The sequence below is a fragment of the Quercus robur genome, chromosome 8 (genome assembly GCF_932294415.1).
Source record: "Quercus robur chromosome 8, dhQueRobu3.1, whole genome shotgun sequence".
Classification (NCBI taxonomy): Eukaryota; Viridiplantae; Streptophyta; class Magnoliopsida; order Fagales; family Fagaceae; genus Quercus; species Quercus robur.
The window spans coordinates 20,799,965-20,820,276 of NC_065541.1; the positions used below are offsets into that span (position 1 = coordinate 20,799,965).

Below are 20,312 nucleotides of genomic sequence, written 5' to 3' on the forward strand. Positions count from 1 at the left end.
TTTCAATTGTAATTCCCTTTTTTGAGTAACCTTAGGATGTATTATATGCATGCAATGTGTGCAGAAGTAGTTCCATTTATCCATTAAAATTCACTAATTATAAAGAAATATAACGAAATCCCCTCCATTTTTTTGTAATTCTTTAGGCTGCATTATATAACCCCACCCCACCACCCTACCCACCCACCCACACAGACAGAAGAAAAACAAAACAAAAGGGAAACAGAGCGGAAAAAGACATGCAGCCACCTCAAATTCAATCAGTAAGAGGTTATTGCTATAGAGATGCTCACAAATAATATACGCTTGGCATTTCTTGTTTTTCACTCAGATATATCAAATACTAAGAACCATAAAGAAACAGAAATCCACACATAGACACATAAAAACAGCTACAAGGAAGAAGAAAATCTACCAGATTTTATAAAATTAAAGGGAGGAGGGAGGGGGAAAGGGAATAAGAAGAAGAGGAAAAAGAAAGAAAGATACTTGACAAGAGAAGTTGCCGATCCAATTTCCTCAGGTATTTTTAGTATTGAGTTAAAGGACACATCTAATGATTTTAGCATAGGAAGCCTGTCAGATGTGTCAAAGAAAAAAAAAACAATAAAAAATGCATAACATTAGTAAAAAACAGTAAGAAATGTGAAAACATTCTCGAAAAATATGATAAATAAGTATGTTCAGACAACCCACTCTCCTATTGCAGCTGGAAGGTCGGAAAGTTTATTGTGGCTGACATTCAATACGGTAAGTTGAGGTAAATTCCTAAGATCTTCTTTCAATGACTCAATATTATTATGAGCCAAAATGAGCTTTTGTAGCTCCACAGCCTGTCATACAAGCAATGAAGCCGTCAGTTGGATTTACATATCTTTCATAATTGTCTGCAACTTAATCTCTAGGTAACATTTAATGAAATGAGTTAAGGAAGAACAAAATGAAAACATCAAAATAAATTACCTCCCACCAATTTTCATCCTTTCCAACGGCATCCAAACTTTGGTAGACCTCATTTGGCACATCCCTGGTAACAGAAGCACAAAGAAATAAAAGTTAGTAATACAGAATTAATTACATCATGCTCTACTATGATGAATTGTGGTTATGCAAACTGCAATGAAGCAACGCTTAATAAATTTTTCCTAAAATTTTTTATTATTCTTGTCATTTTGGAAATGGTAAAGAGAATAAGTAAATAATGAACCATTGGCCTATCCTCTATGAAGAAAATAATTGTGGTTTCAACATGTCAAAGAATTTAAACCAAAAATTATAAAAGAAAAATGCACAAGGAAAGTAAATTCTACTCTTAGTATTTGACAAAATGAAACAAATAACTCCAAGGTACTTTAATACAAACAAATACAAATGTTACAAACAGATGTTGACAACTTAGGGAAAGGACAGCATCTCCTTTTCACCTGGAACTACTTCATCATAGAAAGAACCCCAAATGGAAAATCCACCAATCATATGTAAGTCCCAAAAGGTAAAGGAGATTTCTCCCATAAATGTATGCAGCATGTTCGTAGCAGGGCACCAACATTCGCAAAAAGCTTGCATTGCATGCACATTACCATCATAGGGCAAGAGTGAGGCATATAGCCCTTTGAAGAGCTTAGCACCATTTATCACTTTGCAATAGCGGCTAAGTATAACCATTACTTGACAGTGTCTGATGTAAAATAGATAGATTTGCGGCATTTGCCCCATGTCATTGAGTCCTATGAAACAAAAGGCACCTTTCTTGAGTTTGTGGAGGTGCACAATGGCAAATCCAAGCGAGAGGGGGCAATTGCCCCCTTGATCTCCCCAAAATTTGATATATACACCGATGCCTTAGTATATTCTAAGTATTTGGCTTTGGCCTCCTCCCATACAGCAATTTACTTGCCATAAAACAACCACATATATTGTGGTCTCCTAATCAAAAGATGGTGATAATGGGTCCATGTAAAACTAATATTTTAATAATTTATTTGCTTGTTGTCACTCTTCTCACGGGAAGTCTTGATTAGTTGGTCCTACAAAATAATTTTAAAAAATGTATCTTAGTATACCAAAACCAATAGTAATATCATTTTTTTTCACAACAAATTTCACAATTACTAAAGTGGTTGACTGAGAATGATGGACACAATTGACACTCATGAACTCAACACTTTTCAACACAACTCACACTTGACCACTTTAGAAATCATGAATTTTTTTTTTTTTTTTGATAAGTAAAAAATAAAATAAAATAACAAGAATATTATTGTGAAAAAGGTTCTATTCGTAGCATTATTGAACACAAAGTTCTAAAAACTCTAGAGTCTCCACTAATATTTTTTTTCTTCCATCTCTTGACTTTTTTACCATTTCAAATGCTGAGTTTAAAAAAATAAAAAGAGAGAGAATAATAAAGGAAGAAAGGTTGAATTCTACATAAAATTTTAAAAGCATTCTAGGTTATATTGATGTATTTTCTCATTTTATTTAATTGAGATTATGAATACAATTACATTAGCATATAATTACTTTTCTTTTTTTTATATCTACTAATATTTTTTAGATTAATTTTACTTTCAATTTTTTCTTTTCATCTTGCCTCCTCTAAACTAAAATCTTGGCTCCGCCACTAGAGTTGCACCTTCCTAACCCCCCAAAGCATTTAGGGAGATGACATCCTTAGGTTGAGACTAGGACAGTACCTGATCATCTTCAAGTCACCAACTTACATTCTTGATTAATGAAAACATCATTGGTAATTGCTTTCACAATTATTCAGCTTTCATAAAACTAAATTTCACCTATAACTATTAAATACAACTGCCCTTGATTGTCCTTATTAATTTTTCTTTTATGATGTGGAACCTCACCAAGGTAGGGCCCTTTGCACCAACTCCTGAGGAGTAAACCACAGATACACGACCCCACCCGCCAAAACCATGTATTAGGTAATCCAGGGGAACTGTAGTGCAGATTGAACCCAAGATGTTTGAGTCTACAACTCATCTCAAGGCTCCAACCACTAGGTAGACTATCCCTATTATTCATTACCCCAACCCTAAATGCCAACACAATAGAACCAAAATCACATGATGTTATCCCATGCTGATGTATTCAAAGTGTATGCTTGCTTTGAGCACTCTAATTTTAAATATCGATAGGTGTTTGCTACATCTCAGGCGAGTAAGTTATCTTCCCTCATTTGTGACTTATTAAAAAAAAAAAGTACTCTCCCATCATTTGTGACTGTAATTGCAACCTCTACATACTCATGAAACTAGGCGGTTATGGGTTTTATCATCTTTCACTTGGATTGCGATCTCTACGTACTTGATACTCTAAAGTGGTTGAGACCTCTCCACTCTTATCTTTCACACGGACCACAATCTCTACATACATGATATTTTTAAGTAATCATCATCAATTTATATTAAATCTTCTAGGCATTCTAGGGTACAAGGCGGCCAACCTACCTAACATATTTCTTAGGGTTATTCTACCTTGGAGTTCCTAAAATCCTATCCATTCATTTTAAAATGAGTAAATTAGCTTTTACCCATGTCATCAACATTTATAAAATAAAATAAAAAAAACATTGACTATCACAATTTTGGTATCTATTCAAATTATTGATGATGTAACAAATTTCAATCTACTCATTTCAATATGAATGGATAAAATTTTAGGAACTCCATAGTTGAGTTATCCTTGTAAGAACTTTGGAGGATCCAACTCCCTGTTTCACAGGTTGTATTGTAAAGAATTAAGAATTAACATTCTTTAATAACTTCATATCGAAAATCCCAAATCAAGACTCGATTTAAAAAGTCGATAATGCAATCTAAATTTGAAAGCTCAAAAATGTGTTAAAACAAAAGAACTTGTTTAGACCCCCAATTAAAAATTACAGCTAGATTGCTTTTACTCTAACTTATCTAAGTGCAGAAACAAGAGTAAATGAAGCGCAATCAACCGATACTACTCTAGTGCATAAATAAGAACAACAAACAATAAAAATAAAGCACGAGAGTAAGGTAAGAGAGATGCAAACACAAGATAATATGGCGATGTGTTATCGAAGAGGAAATCAAAGAACTCGGCGAAAAACCTCTCCACCGCCTTCCAAACGATAAATCGATCCACTAGACAATAAGTTGAAATACAAGAATAGCAAGAGACCTTTTAATCCTAATCTACCCAATGTACCTAAACCCTTCAAACTCTTACTCCAACAAGGCTTCTTAGAACCGTATCTTATCTAGCTTTCCGGATCCTGCTATATACCCGATTGCATCCGCCAAACCTCACCGGCTTTTTTTAGCAAATCCTCAAAACTTCCCAAACTCCAAAACACTCTGTATACTCTGAATAGGTGTGGATTGTATTTGGGTACAGATCTCTTCTTAAATTATGACAATGGGAGAGGGAAGGAGAAGAGGCTACAATGACTTCTCACTAAAGATAAGTAGCTTTCTCTCTAAGAAATGGGTGAGTGTTGTAGAAAACCTATCTAGAGCTTTTCTCTCTGAATGGCCTCATTTACATTTGTAGATAATAAGGGTATATATAATATGAGTGAAGGATAAGAAAATCACACTTAAAAATCCTCCAGGCAGAGAGTTTCGCGGGTATTTCGCTAGAAGGCCTTACCTGCGAAATACTCTTCCAGCGAAATACCCGCGAAATTGACAGCCTGGCATGACTCTTCAACTTCCAATCATATGCTTCACATGCCTTTTTCACAGGAACCCTTCTCGCAAACTTCTCGCGAGCTAGTCACGAAATACACTGATCTTCGTTTCATGTTCAATTCTTCACCAACTTAATACTAAACCCAATACAATAAAATCCCACAAAATACAAGGAACAAAATTAAAGCAATTACAACACTTTTACTTTTTGTCATGGAATAATGCCAATATAAAACATAGTTATAAATTACAACTTTACAAAATTAACTCTAAAATATCAAACAGATTAGCATAAAATAACATTAAGCATTTTACTTCGTAATGCATTTGATAGAACCCACGAAAAAATCAGAGTGATTCAAAAAAAAAAAAAATCATACACAGCACAATTGCATGTTAGATGGATATAGATTTTTCTGAACTTTCTTGGACTGTGATGAAAAGTCATGAAATATTTGGTTGAATTTGATTTTTTTTTTTTTTTTTTTTTTTTTGAAGAATTAAAAAGTTATGGGTTGGTGGGGGCTTGCCTGAGGGAGCGATTTGATAGGTTGAGAGAGCCGGACGTTCGTGCAGCTTTTAGCAGCCGATCCATGAAGAGAAGGCTCCTCGCACATGCACTGCAGTTTGAGTTTTGCTTTCAGATCAGAAGTATGAGATGGTACATTTGATTTTACTTTAGAAAGATGGCAGTTGAGTTTTTGCTATCAGATCAGAAGTGTCAGATAGAAATTTTGAACCGGGTATTTCGGACATTTCCATTGTTTATTTTAAATATATTTGTCCTCCTCTTTATTTTTTTTTTCTTTTTTTTAGTATTTAATATTCCTATCAGTGACCTATTTTACAAAATATGATATTATCTTTTATATATATTAAGAGTATTTAGAAAATTAATTAATATTTTTTTATCAAAAATACCCTTAACTTTAATTAACCAACAACTTAAAAATAGTAAATTGGTAAAAAAAAGTTAGTTATTGCTTTTTTTATTGTCAAAAATATTCATACCTAAAACTTAAAAATTAAGTTAAAATAGTAAATTGACAAAAATAATATATTCTTACTTTTACGTTGAAATGTCTTTCTACTTCTACTCACTAACTCTCTACAAAATAGGATCACTCTTTTGTTAGTTTTAAAGCTCCTCTAATCTACAAAACTCACCCCACATTTTTTTTTTTTTTTTTTTGTGATTGGAAAAAGTAAAAATCTCAAATTATAATAAATGAAAATTATTAATCTTTAACCAAAAAATAGAAAAGCCTCTGAGTACGCGCGTGAGCATGTGCTCAGAGGCTAGTATATATAATAATTATAGAGAAGTGTTATATTCATAATATTTTCACAATATTTTTACAACAAATCATAGGTGATAAGTTATTATTGGTTCTAATTTGAACCAACCACTGAAATTACTTTTTTGTCCACTAATAACAACTCATAACAATTTGCTACTTATAATTTGTTATGAAAGCATTATGAAAATTTTGTGTTGATAGCACTTCTCATAATTTTTTTTTTTTTTTTTTTTGAGAAAGCACTTCTCATAACTATAAGAACATCATCTTTTCGAAATCATTTTATTTTCATAACCTCAATTAGGCGTTTGGTTCGCTGTAATGTGTCTTTAATGTAATGTCTACCCACTCATCAATCACAATGTTCAGCTGACTTACATTGATGGATCCCTATTGTATTGGAATTAGGCACCCACCTTTTTCATGTTGTAAACTAAGCTTTACTATGTTCGATTCTACTCTATGTTAGAACATTTCTGTGATTTTTTGTTTATTTTATTTTTTCTATCATTACCATAATTTAAAATTACAAAATATATTACATCACCTTAATTTATAACCTTTCTAAATATTACAATTAATGTAATATTTTAATAATGTAATATTACAGTGTAATGTAATATCACGACGAACCAAACACCCCGAAAGAGGTTTTTTTACCTAAAAGTAGTAGATATTCATGCATTGTTGTTAAAATCATGATCCATATTATAGATCATAGAATCCTACTTGTCCAAAAAATTTAGGATCAATGCATATGGTTTGAACTCAAGGATAGCATGTAGGATCCGATCATACAATCCCACTTAAAACCAAATTTTCTTTGGGCTACTAGTAGTCCAGTTAACCCCAATAAAAAAAAAACAACCATCCAATATATAGGCCCTTGTAAGTTTAGAAGTGTACCCCTTTGAAAAATGAAAATATAAAAAATATCTTAATTAAAAATAAAAAAACTCAATGACAATATCAATACTCATAATCCCTTTCTTAGTTTCTTTCTCTCCTCTCAAAAATCCAAATCACTAAATTAGGAAACCCAAAATTGAGTTCGTGTTGTTTATTAGGATAAATGAAAAACATTTATGCTTGGCTTTTTACTTAGAAAACTTATGGATATTGGATCGAGAATTAATTTTCTTGTGAATTTGCTTAGGCTTAGTGTTTGCATTTTATAATAAATAATTTTATTATGTTTGCTTCTTGTCTATTTAAGGGTTCAAAATTTTTATTTCAAATGATTGTGACAACATTTATGCTTGGTGTTGGATGTTATATATCATGTTTGCTTGTTTTGATGCAGGCCGAGACCCATTGGGTTGACTAAATCAAAGATTCAACCAAATGATAAGATGGATAGTTCCAAAATGCCACATAACATGAGGTAGTAGATGTTGTTCAACACTACTAATTGAGGATGTCACTCAACGCAACCTAGTCAAACATTTGATTGTTAGGAGTCACTTAACTCCAAAGCAATGACACTTGCAAATAATTTTCTAAATAAAAACTCCCTACCTTCTTTTGATTCCTCATTGATATTTACAGGTGAATACATTACATGTTAAATAAATGCTTACAATTAAATGCTTGAAAAATTAATGCAGAATTGCAAATGACAACTCTCTAGATTGACTTCACATCACCTAATGATTAGATTTATTAGGCTAGAGCAATTACCAACAAGACTCATAATTAACTTTAATTGAATAATAAAAATAAATAAAAAAACAATTGGACTCATAAATGAATGATACATTTTGCTAACGTGACTACAACATAAGTTGCCACTATGCTCTTGTGTTTCCTTGTCTATTTAGGAGTTTGCCTATTTTATGATTCCATAGATTACTTCTTTTGAATATGTCTTTGGCTTCTTCTTCTTCTTTTTGGTAATTCAGTCTATATTTTTTACTGTTGCTATTCAGCATAACTTGAGCCAGAATATGTATCTTGATGTATGGTTGGTCTTGTTGCAGCTTTGGTACTTGGTTGTTAACTAAACATTTACTGGACTTTTAGGATAAATTGGATTAAAAATTAAGTATATATATTTTTTCTTTAGTACAGATGTAGTGATGTATGATATACAAGTTACATGTATATTGCTGCAGAATTTTGTTCTCTATGGATAAATTCATAATTTATGTGATTATTCAACATACAAATTCGCCACCAATTTGTTTATAGCTTTTTCCTTTTTCTATGGGAAAATTACAGTAAGCCCACCTGTGGTGAGGCTCGTTTTCACTTTGCCTACCCATGGTTCAAAACTTAGCATTTTACCCACCTGAGGTTACTTTTGTTAGGGATTTGTTACCACCTCTTCCTTTGCCATTAGAAAACCATATTTTTAGGGAAAAACAAACATTAAAAAAAAAAAAAAAACAAACAAAACAAAAAGTTAGGGTTTTTGATTGCTTAAGAACTTCTATGAGAACAAAGTTGAGGAATAGCACACAAATCTCACTTTGATATTGGCTTATCTCACCAACCCAATTAGCTACCTCATACACAGCTCTCTATGCTCGTCTTTCGAGATCTCCAATGGGGTCTGAAGCTCAGGCCTCGTGTTGAAGTACTTGAACACCTTTTCCTGAATCTTTTTATGCTTCCCTCTCATGCAATCCAACAACTTCGTTGTGTCCACTTCCAGCTTCTTTCTTGTTGTCGTTGCCCCAGACGTTACTTTCTAAAGCCGAAGATGATCATGATCATGATCATGATCTAGGTTGAGGAGGTTCAAGGAGAGTTGTCGGATTCATCGAGTCATCGGATTTGGTTTCGTCGGATTGCTTATAGGGGTGTCAATTTGGGTTAGCGTGTCGGGTTCGTGTCGTGTTGAGGTAGGAGTATTCGACTAAATGGCTCAACCCTAACCCGACCCATTTAATAATCATGTCATGATCCTTCAACCCTAACCCGGCCTGTTAATAAGGCGGGCTGACCTAACCCAACCCATTTGACATGCTTAATAAACGAGTCATGTTAGGTTGACACAAACGTAACACAACCCATTTCAACCTACATAATATTAAATATAACATCCATCTAGAAATAATTTTTTTTACATCTCAAAAAGCAGTGTATACACTTTAAGTCTTTAACCCACATTCAAAATAATATAGTTTAACAAAAATATAACATTCATCTTGAAATAAGTTCTTTACACTCCAAAAGAAGTGCATACACTTCAACCCAAATTCAAAATGACAAAATTTAACAAAAATAAAATAATATAGTTCAACAAAAATATAATATCTTTAGAGCTCGCCAAATGCTAAGTATCAATATTGAAAAAATTGAGCAAATAGTGAACTAATCATAACTATGACCACAATTATCATCCATAGATTCTTTGTTGATATCCAAATTCATAACATCTTCTATAAACTCATCCAATTTTATTTGTGCAAGTTCTATGCCAAAAAAAAAAAAAAAAAGTATTAGCAGTTCTAGGATTTGTAAAGTTTCAATTTTCAATTATATCCCTTATAAATTTTTTTAATTACTCATTTTTCTTTTTAAATTTTAAAATATATGTTGGATATAAAAGGTATTTGACATATCTAAAATAAAATAAATATTTATTTGTTATACGAGTTAAACGGGTTGTATTAAGTGGGTCATTTCGAGTTGACGCAAATAAATTGGCGTGTCAAATGTGTCTATTGCGGGTTACTCGGGTTTACCCACTTGTGACATGTTTTTTATCGTGTCGCTTTCGGGTCGACCTGTTTATGACCCAAACCCATTAAGGCCCAACCCTAACCCGAAAAAACCCGTGTTGGGTTCGTGTCGTGTTCGCGAGTTGGGTCGAACATTGACACCCCTAATTGCTTATTCAAGTGTTTTGCTACTGTGGTTGGGATTTATAGTGGGTTTGAAGTTGGAATTGGGGTTGGGTGTTGGAATTGGGGTTGGGTTTGCTATTGTGGTTGAGATTCGAAGTGGGTTTGAAGTTGGAATTGGGGGTGGGGGTGGGTTTGAAGTTGGAAGGTTCCTTCCCTTTCCTTGATTGGTTGTGTTTGGTTGTACAAAAAAGGACTGAGAATTAGGAGAGGCACAAGCAGCACCTAGGTCACCACCACACCACCAAACTCATGGTTGATCTACCACAATCCAAACCCACGGATGGATTTCTCTTTACCTCATTCTTTGGTTGTTAATTGCTTATCTCTATCTCACTTTCTTTTGTTAATAACGTTGCTGGTTGTTTTGAGATTGTTGGTCTTCTTGTAAAAATTGGTTCACAATTTTGAGTTGTTACGAGATTGTTGATATTGATATAGATTAAAAGTGATTTCATTAAGCCCTTTGATTTGTGTGCCATTCCTCCACTTTGTTCTCATTAAAGTTCTTAAGCAATCAAAAACCCTAACTTTTTTATTTTTGTTATGTTTGTTTTTCCCTAAAAATATGTTTTTCTAACGTCAAAGGGAGATGTAGGTAATAGATCCTTAACGAAAGTTACCTCAGGTAGGCAAAGTGTTAAGTTTTGAACAACGGGTAAGCAAAGTGAAAACGGGCCTAACCACAGATGGGTTTACTTTAATTTTCCTTTTTTCTTATATATAAGAAAATGAGTGGGATCTTATAATCTTACAATCTGATCCAATTTGACCCTCAAACTATCCTGAGTAGGATAACAATTTTGACAACCTTGGATTCACGTAATTGTTCTATACTTTTGCATGTTTTTAAATTAATTCTCAACTTCTAGAAAAATTCTAATTAGAACCAATAAATTTGTAATCCAATTCAATTCACACTCTATTTGTGTCTTTGTTAACTAAAAGTGACAAAAATTCACATAAGTTATGACTAAAACCTATCTAAACACAACAATTGCTACATATGAAACTATAAGACCTATGGTGCAATTTATGAGATTTGTGAAATTATCTAAAAATCATTCAATTAGTCATTACTATAGACACCCCTCTTTTGTATTTCTTTAAATCTCAAGTTCTTGGTCTCAAAGAAGAATAATCTCAAAATCTATTGTTATAAAGGCTTGACCATTCATACAAAACCTTAAAGGAGACTCTACCTAATAAGGTGTATGCCACTTCCCACTACAAAGATCATAATTTTCGAAACACAGTTCCCCCCATTTATTCTGATGATTCTAACAACTCTTAATTGGTTAAGGCTTGGTCTACCAAGCCCATTGGCCCTCTATCTTTATAAAAAGTCAATTAAACACTTAAGAAAATAACTTTTTTTAGATGAAAAAAGTGGAAGGAGAAAATAAATATAAAAATAGCTATTAAAGCACAAAAATTAAAATAAAAATCTTAATCGTGATTATTCATTAATGTGGGGCGAGCCCCCTACCTTTAAATGGTGTTGGTCCTATGGACCATGAATGAATTCGTTTATGGCCTTTCGGTATGTTAGAATTATATGATTCATCATTGTAGAGCATTGTCCACCAAAATTGGCATAAGTTAGGTGCTATTAGTTGAACATAAACCTATCTTTTTATGTAAGGAAATGTTGCAAGCACATAATAGTATGGCCAACAATGGGCCAAGTTGGTTGGACTAAAGTAAATGATTACTTATTATAGTCACCCATATTGCAACTTTAGCACACCCACTATAGCCTTGATTGCCACAAACAAAATGGCATAGATTATGCCAAGATTGCTTGAAACCCTATTCCAATTTTGGATTGTTACAAAATTGATCATACACATAGCACTACTAGTGGATGGGGTTGATATGGACTTCAAGGAAGGGGGATTTGGGTGGCAACGAATGAATCACTCATAGAGTTGACTTAGGATCACTCATGGTGGTTGTGTGGTTTAGCCTTGGCTTGATGTTGATAGAGCCAATTAGATTTTTTTGGGAAATGGGATATGGCTAGTGGTTTATGGTGGTTTTGCTAAGGGTTCACAACGACAGGTGTAAATTCATGGTCATTGGGTGGGTGCGACTTGAACTTGACAGTAGGTGTGGGGTTTGGTTGATTTTACAATGGCTATGCATGAGTATTACATTTTTTTTTTCTTGAGAAACCAGACCCAGGGGCCAAATAACATTCAAAAACAGAAAATTACAAAACATCCCTTGAAACAAAGGGGGCTAGATCTTCAGGGATAGAGCCCATCCAAACCTATAACTCATTACCTGATTTAGAGCGTCTAGCAAGAAAATGAGCAACAAAGTTGCTTACACGCTTAACATGGGTAAACATATAAACCCGAAAATCAGAAGCTAAAACAAGAGAGTCTTGTAAAACATGTCCATACTCATGCTGATGCACCTCTTTGGCCAGTAGAGCTTTTATAATTTGCTCTGCATCTCCTTCAAACATAATATCCATTAAATTCAACTCATTTACAAAGATCAAGGCTCTTCGGCAAGCTAAAGCTTCAACTATAGCTGCTGAAGTTGGAATTGGAATTCGGTCAGCCAAAGCACCCACCACCCTTTCACAGGAATCACGAATGACCACACCTAATCCCGCTGCATCCAACTCCGAGAAGACAGCCCCATCAAAATTGATTTTGAAATAATTTGGAATGGGAGGAATCCATCGGGGAGCTCTCATAACAACTGTTGCAATTCTTCTGCCATCCTTCTGTGCTGTTTTAAAGTCCAACAAGTACAATTTAGTTCTGGCCCGAATTTGGTGGTTTCAAGGACAAATTCATCCAAATGTGCTGCATTTCTTCTGCCCCAAATTAGCCACATTATCATAGCTAGCAAATCAATATCCAGACTATCCTTCCTCATGAACAAATATGCTAAGAGATTAACAAAAAGAAGGAACTTCTGCCCACTGCACTTTCGTAACTCTACATCATCTTCCCAAATCACAAACAACCTTCTACAACTCCATAAAGCATGGATCGTATCTTCACCACCAGACTTACAATATGGGCAGTAAGTTGATGTCACTACTTTCTAGTGCCACAAGTTATGCAAGGTAGGCAAGGCTTCATTTGCCGCCCTTCACATCAAGTGCTTAACCTTGTGTGGAACCTGTAAGTTCCATATACCCTTCTAGATTTGTTTATTACCTCCACTTGATGAACTACTTGGCAACAAATTCCTCTCCTGTCTCATAAGTAAATGGTAAGCTGAATGTGTTGTAAATTCTCCATGATTGGAAGGCAGCCACACTTGTTTGTCCGAAACACCCTGCCAACTCAAGGGAATGCCTTTATCAACTTTGCTTCATGAGGCAAAAAAAATTGGTCAATCAAACCAGCCCTCCACATATGTGAATCCTGGTCTATAATATCACAAACCCTTGCATCCAAGGCCAACCCTGTGACTAGAGATAAGACTCTAGCACTTGAGACTTAGGGTAGCCATCTGTCACCACGAATCTGGATAGATTCACCATTTCCAACTCTCCAAACCCTTCCCATATCAATAACATGTTTAGCTTTTATGATACTCCTCCACGCATAAGATCCTTTGTTCAAAGTCTTACACTCCATGATAGAACAATTTGGGAAAAACTTTGCCTTGAAAACTTTATGAAAAAAGACTATCTTCATTATTAGCTAGGCGCCAAATTTGCTTAGCCAAAAGTGAATCATTAAACTTCCCTAATTCTCTAAACCCCATACCTCTCTCACCTTTAGGCCGGCACATCTTTTCCTAACCAACCCAATGAATTTTCCTTTGCTCACCTCTATATCCCCACCAAAATTTCCTAATGAGGGTCTTAATCTCATTAATAAGCCTTTTTGATAACTTGAAATAGGACATGGTATATGTGGGGATTGCTTGGATAACTACCTTGACAAGAATTTTACGACCCACTTGTGATAACAACTTCTCCTTCCAGTCCTTCAATTTTTTCCATATTCTCTCCTTTATAAGACTAAAAAACTTCTTTTTTGCTCTTCCAACCAAGGAAGGTAGACCGAGGTAATACTCATAACTTAGGGTTGTCAGAATACCCAAAAAAATAGTGATAGCATCCTGAGTATGTGGCTGAGTGTTAGAGCTAAAGAAAATGTTAGTCTTCCCTCTATTAATGGACTGACCTGAAGCTAGTTCATAAAGGTAAAGGAGAGATTGAATCTTCACACACTTGGAGACTATAGCTCTACAAAAGACCAAACTGTCATCGGCAAACAACAAGTGGGAAATTCTAGGACCAACCGAGCACAAAGACACTCCCCTTATTTCTCCACCACACTCAGCTTCTTTAAGTAAAGCGTTTAGACCTTCTGTCACCAATAAAAACAAATAAGGCAATAATGGGTCACCCTGACATAGTCCTCTAGTTGGGGTAATCAGACCATGGTGTTGACCATTAAGCATAACTGAGTAAGTAACAAACCTTATACACATAGAAATCATATTAATCCACCTTCGGCTAAACCCCATCTTCTCCATAATCCTCTCCAAGTAAACCCATTCAACGCGATCATAGGCCTTACTCATATCAAGTTTCAAGGCCATGTAACCCATCTTTCCTGTTCTTTTTTCTTTTAGGTAATGTAGCGTCTCATGGGCAATAAGGATATTGTCTGTGATTAGTCTTTTTGACATGAAGGCACTTTGGGTTTCTGAAATCAACTTGGGCAGTAACGGCTGCAAGCGATTAGCTAGGACCTTTGCTATTGACTTATACAGAACATTACTCAGACTAATAGGCCTGTACTCGAAGACTTTTCTAGGGCTTTGAATTTTTGGAATCAAGGTAATAAAAGTGTGGTTGAGGTTGGTAGGGATAGTACCTGTATTTAGGATTAATAAGACCGCTTTTGTGACTTCCCAACCAATTTTCCCCAAAACTGCTTGTAAAAGAGTGGTGGAAGGCTATCTGAGAGCTGTATTCGCATCCATTTGCTTAAGAGCAAGCTGCAGCTCTGCCTCTACAAAAGGCTTGAGTAACTCTGTATTCATCTCAGCTGATACCCTTGTCTCAACCACATTTAACATAGGGTCTAACTGTGTGGATTTGCCGAAGTAAATAATGAGGAATAGTACCTTGTAAGCAATGCCCCAATTTGATCTTCCCTTTCCACCCAGCTACCCTGCTCATTTTCTAATCCCGAAATGAAATTCCTTTTATTCCTCCCTGTTACACTGCAGTGGAAGTATTTAGTGTTTTGGTCCCCAAACTTGAGCCAATCATTTTTTGCTCATTAATGCCACATAACTTCATCCTTGTCCATCAACTTTTGGATTTTATCAGTGAGAGCCTTAACCTGAGTATGCCCTCTTCCACCCATTGATTCATCTTCTGCCTTCAACGATTGTTTTCTCTTTCAGGCAAGTTCAATGCGAATATTGCCAAAGGTGGATTTATCCCAGAATTTCAACTAAATTTGGCAATCAACTACCTTTGCTAACACTTTACCCATAGCATCCCCCTCCAAGCACTTATCCCATGCCGAATGGACCATATCTTCACAACGGTCATCTTTAAGCCACATGGCTTCAAACCAAAAAGGTTTCTGAGCTCGATAAAAACGAGTATTAACATCATTAGAGGCTAGCCATAAAGGTTTATGATCAGAAGACAAACCTTGCAAGTGGTGGAGACAACTTTATAGGAATTTTAGGATCCAATCAGTTGAGGTAAGGGCTCTGTCTAACCGAACCCATATAAGATCACCATTGAAACACTTGTTGCACCAAGTAAATGGCAAGCCTGTAAAACCCAAATCCTTTGATAGGGGATCAGAAAATTAATCTAACTCCGATTCGTCCAAATGTGTCGTCCAAGCCAATTGAGCAAGGTCGACTAAGAATCACCCCAGAAGAAGTAAAAGTGTTCATGGACAATAATACTACTCTTGATTAGTGAAATCTCCCATGGACGATAAAGTCATCCATGGTGAAGGTCGTCCATGGACGACCTTCAGATGTCCATGGACGACCAGACGGACGAATACGCAACATTTAGAACTTTCGACTCTCTGTAGCGGTTACTAAACCCGCAACTATCTCAACGAATCCATCAAATAAGTTAACTTCCATTAGCGGTTACAATTTTAGTAGCCGTTGAGGAAGTTAACTCCGGACTTGTTGGCTTCCACAAATCTTGGGGAGGTTATTGGACAAATAACCGTCCCCAGGATCCCTATATAAAGGACCGGTCTGAACCTGACAAGAGTAAGAACTTTTCTAAGATACTACTTCCAAATACTTGGAACTCCCTTTTCTGCGAGGCTAACTTTTCCATCGGAGGGGGTTTGGCCGGTATTCTCCGGTCTCCTCTTTGACTGTTTTCGCTTCTTGTAGGCCTTCAACCACTTCAGTAGACCACTGAAGCCAGATCATCCACCTTACTGATTCGGAGCGATATCAGTTGGCGCCATCTGTGGGAACAGATTGTTTTGCAACTTTCTTTTCCGCGACAAAGGGTTAGGATGGTCAGGACCAGGTCGAGGGCTACTAGCCCAGGCCGTCAGGGAAGCAGAGGCGCTTCAAGTGATCCCCAGCGTGATCGCCAATCCGCACCAGTCATGCAGACATCGTCTGTTCAGCATATGCAATCTATGGCGGCTGCAATGGCGGAGTTGACTCGCCAAAACCAAGAGTTAAGAATGGAGATCAATCAGAGAAGACAGACACGTGAGGAACGTGAAGGAAGAGGACAAACACAAGGTCATGGCGACAGAGAAAATCCTGAGATTGGAAGTCAGTTAAGAGGCACCACTTCACAGATGGAACCACACTTGAAAGAAGAAATGGACCAAATGAAAAAAGTCATGGAGGAAATGAAAGAGAACATGAGGAGGACAAATCCTATAGAAGATTTGGTCCACAGAACTGACTTTCCCTTTACGGCTTCTATCAACGGTCATCCTCTACCATCAAAATTCAAACTGTCTTCCCTAGATTCGTACGAAGGAACGCGTGACCCATTTGACCACATTGCTACTTTCAAGACAACTATGCACCTTCAAGGGGTCTTTGATGAAATCATGTGTAGAGCCTTCCCTACCACCCTTAAAGGCTCGGCGCGAGTTTGGTTCAGCAAAATACCTCCAAGTTCTGTAGGTTCTTTCGAAGAGTTAAGCAAATTGTTTGTTAACAACTTCATCGGGGGACAAAGACACAAGCGTTCTTCGTCCAGCTTGCTGACCATAGAGCAAGGGGAGAATGAAAGCCTGCGGTCATTCATCACTCGCTTCAACAGAGAAGCCCTTAATGTGGACGAGGTAGACGACAAGCTTCTATTGGTGGCCTTCCACAACGGGATTAATTCTGATTTATTTATCCACAAGCTATATGAGAAAGAGCCTCAAACTATAGCTGAGCTCGTCCATTCGGCTCAGAACTTCATGAATGCAGAAGATGCGATCATAGCCAAGAAGAGGAAAAGAGCTGAAAGGATGGAAGCGCACCCAGCACACCACTCAGAACAAGGCCTTTGTCCAAAGAAGGGACGGACAGAAGATAAGAAGGAACGAGATAACAGGAAGACGGGTCCTTTGGGAAGAAGCCAGAACTATACACCCCTAAACGCTCCACTTGATCAGGTGCTCATGCAAATCAAAGACGACCCTTCCCTAAAATGGCCAAAGAAGATGAAGGGAGATCCCAATAAGCGCAATAAGAGTAAATATTGTTGCTTCCACAGGGACCATGGGCATGACACGGATGAATGTTATGACCTGAAACAGCAGATTGAGAACCTTATTAGACAAGAAAAGCTGAGGCACTTTGTTGGAAGGGATCATAGAGATGAGAAGTTGAAAGGAAAAATGGAGGAATCGTCCCGGCCCCCACTAGGAGAGATAAGGATTATCATTGGAGGAAGCTCGATGGGGCAATCTTCCAAGTCAAAGAAGACGTATCTCAAAGTGGTGCAAAACGTCCAGCTCTCTAGACGATCACCAAGGACGAGAACAATGGACGAGCCGGCCATTTCCTTCACCGACAAAGATGCTGAGAGGATCCATCACCCGCATGACGATGCGATTGTCATTACTCTGCTTATTGCAGATTATACAACCAGAAGAGTGTTAGTTGATAATGGAAGCTCAGCAGACATATTTTACTACCCAGCCTTCCAACAGATGAGGCTTGGGCGGGATCAACTTCGTCCAGTTTGCTCACCATTGGTAGGGTTCAGAGGAATGAAGGTGCAGCTCGTAGGCACCATTACATAACCAGTAGTGGTAGGGTCATACCCGCAGCAGATATCTAAGGAAGTCAATTTCCTCGTGGTGGACTGTTCGTCTTCATACAATGCCATTATTGGAAGACCAACTCTGAACAGTTGGAAGGCGATAACATCTACCTACCATCTATCAATCAAATTCCCTACAGAGTACGGGATAGGGCAAGCACAAGGAGATCAGTTGGCAGCTAGAGAATGTTATTTAGCCATGATGGTTTTGGACGAACAGGTGCAAACAATGAGCATTGAGGAAAGAAGGGTTGTTGCAAAGCCTACAAAAGTACTGGAAAATGTTCTTTTGCAAGAAGATGATCCCGAGAAATTCACCAGAATTGGAACAAGTATGAAGGAGAAGGCAAGAAAAGACCTCATCCAGTTCCTGAGAAAGAGTATCGATATTTTCGCATGGAGCCATGACAACATGCTGGGAATCGACCCAAGTGTAATCACTCATCGATTGAATGTGTACCATTTTTCTAAGCTTGTTCGTCAGAAGAAGAGGGTGTTTGCCCCTGAGCGAGATAAGGCAATCAAGGAAGAGGTTCAGAAACTGACCACAGCACAGTTCATTAAGGAAATCTATTACCCGGATTGGTTAGCCAATGTTGTGATGGTGAAGAAAGCAAATGGCAAGTGGAGAATGTGCGTAGATTTCACTGACTTGAACAAGGCTTGTCCCAAGGATAATTATCCTTTGCCACGCATTGATTAGTTGGTGGACTCTACGGCTGGCCATCAGTTGCTGAGCTTCATGGACGCCTTCTCAGGATATAATCAGATCAAGATGGACGAAATTGATCAGGAAAAGACTTCCTTCATTACCAGCTAAGGCTTGTTTTGCTACAAAGTGATGCCCTTCGGTTTGAAGAACGCAGGGGCAACTTATCAAAGGTTGGTAAATCACATGTTTCATCCACAGATAGGACAGAATGTAGAGGTTTATGTCGACGACATGCTTGTGAAGAGCATAGATGAGGGAGGCCATTTGGACGACCTATAGGGAACCTTTGAAACACTTAGGCGATATAAGATGAAATTGAACCCAAGTAAGTGTGCATTCGGAGTATCGTTGGGAAAGTTTATGGGGTTCATGGTTTCGCAAAGAGGAATCGAGGCGAATCCAGACAAGATTCAAGCCATATTGGACATGGAGCCACCGAAGAATATCAAGGAAGTCCAATCCCTCACTGGACGAGTTGCCGCTTTGAACAGGTTTGTTTCGAAAGTCACAGACAAATGTTTACCTTTCTTCAAAGTCCTCAGGAAGGCATTTGAATGGACGGACGAATGTCAAAGGGCCTTCCAAGACCTGAAGGACTATCTCACTACTGCCCCATTATTAAGTCCGTCCGTGCAAGGAAAAGAACTGTACCTATACTTAGCGGTGTCCCCACACTCCGTAAGTTCAGCTTTAATCAGAGAAGAAGGGAAAGTACAAAAACCCGTGTACTACACTAGCCGAGCACTCAGAGGAGCAGAGGGAAGGTATCCGCTTATAGAGAAATTGGCTTTTGCACTGATAACAGCTTCTAGGAAGTTAAGACATTACTTCCAAGTTCATATCATCAATGTCATGACAGACCATCCGCTTAAAAAGACAATGAACAAGCTGGAAGCCGCAGGACGGCTGATTCAATGGGCGGTGGAACTTAGTGAATTCGACATTCGATACCAACCGAGAAATGTAATAAAGGCTCAAGCCCTAGCAGATTTCATCGCAGAGTTCACTCCGAGTCATGAAGATCTTGGGGAAGGAGAGTACAATAACAAATGGGTCGTCCATGTAGATGGATCGTCTACGTTGTATGCTGGAGGAATAGGAGTTGTTTTGCAGTCGCCAGAAGGAGAAAAATTAAAGTACAAGGCCCGTTTGCAATACCAGACTACTAATAATGAAGTGGAGTATGAAGCCCTTTTAAAGGGGTTGGAGTTGGCCAAGTCTGTAGAAGCAGACTCAATACTTGTCTTGGGAGACTCTCAATTGGTCATAGGCCAAGTAAATAGGACATGCGAAGCCAAGGAAGACAGAATGAAGAAATATCTAAGGAAGGTAGTACGCCTTGTAAAGAAATTCAAAAAAGCTAATTTTATTCAAATCCCAGGGGAATAGAATGTGGAAGCAGATATTCTGGCGAAGGAAGCGTCTGCAAATGAAGCGTTGGACGAGTTGGATGAAGTACAATACATGCCAAGTATAGACCTTCCAGAA

The 20,312-nt window shown here is 37.2% G+C and overlaps 2 protein-coding genes across 4 annotated transcripts in view; one reads left to right on the forward strand and one right to left on the reverse strand.

Annotated features, from left to right (window-relative positions):
• Positions 1–5,412, reverse strand: part of LOC126694959 (plant intracellular Ras-group-related LRR protein 6) — a 32,672-nt gene extending 27,260 nt beyond the window's left edge. The window contains exons 1-4 of one of the 3 annotated variants that reach the window (XM_050391520.1): positions 5,216–5,412; positions 964–1,027; positions 697–833; positions 490–576 (exon numbers count right to left, since the gene is read on the reverse strand). In XM_050391520.1, the coding sequence (XP_050247477.1) occupies positions 490–576; positions 697–833; positions 964–1,027; positions 5,216–5,280 (353 nt within the window). In that variant the 5' untranslated portion in view covers positions 5,281–5,412. The remainder of the gene's footprint in view (positions 1–489; positions 577–696; positions 834–963; positions 1,028–5,215) is intronic. The other 2 variants (XM_050391519.1, XM_050391518.1) reach the window with 2 other exon arrangements.
• Positions 5,413–17,312: 11,900 nt separating this feature from the next.
• Positions 17,313–18,092, forward strand: LOC126696016 (uncharacterized). The gene has a single exon (XM_050392806.1). The coding sequence runs from the start codon at positions 17,313–17,315 to the stop codon at positions 18,090–18,092; it is 780 nt and encodes a 259-aa protein (XP_050248763.1).
• Positions 18,093–20,312: the final 2,220 nt, after the last annotated feature.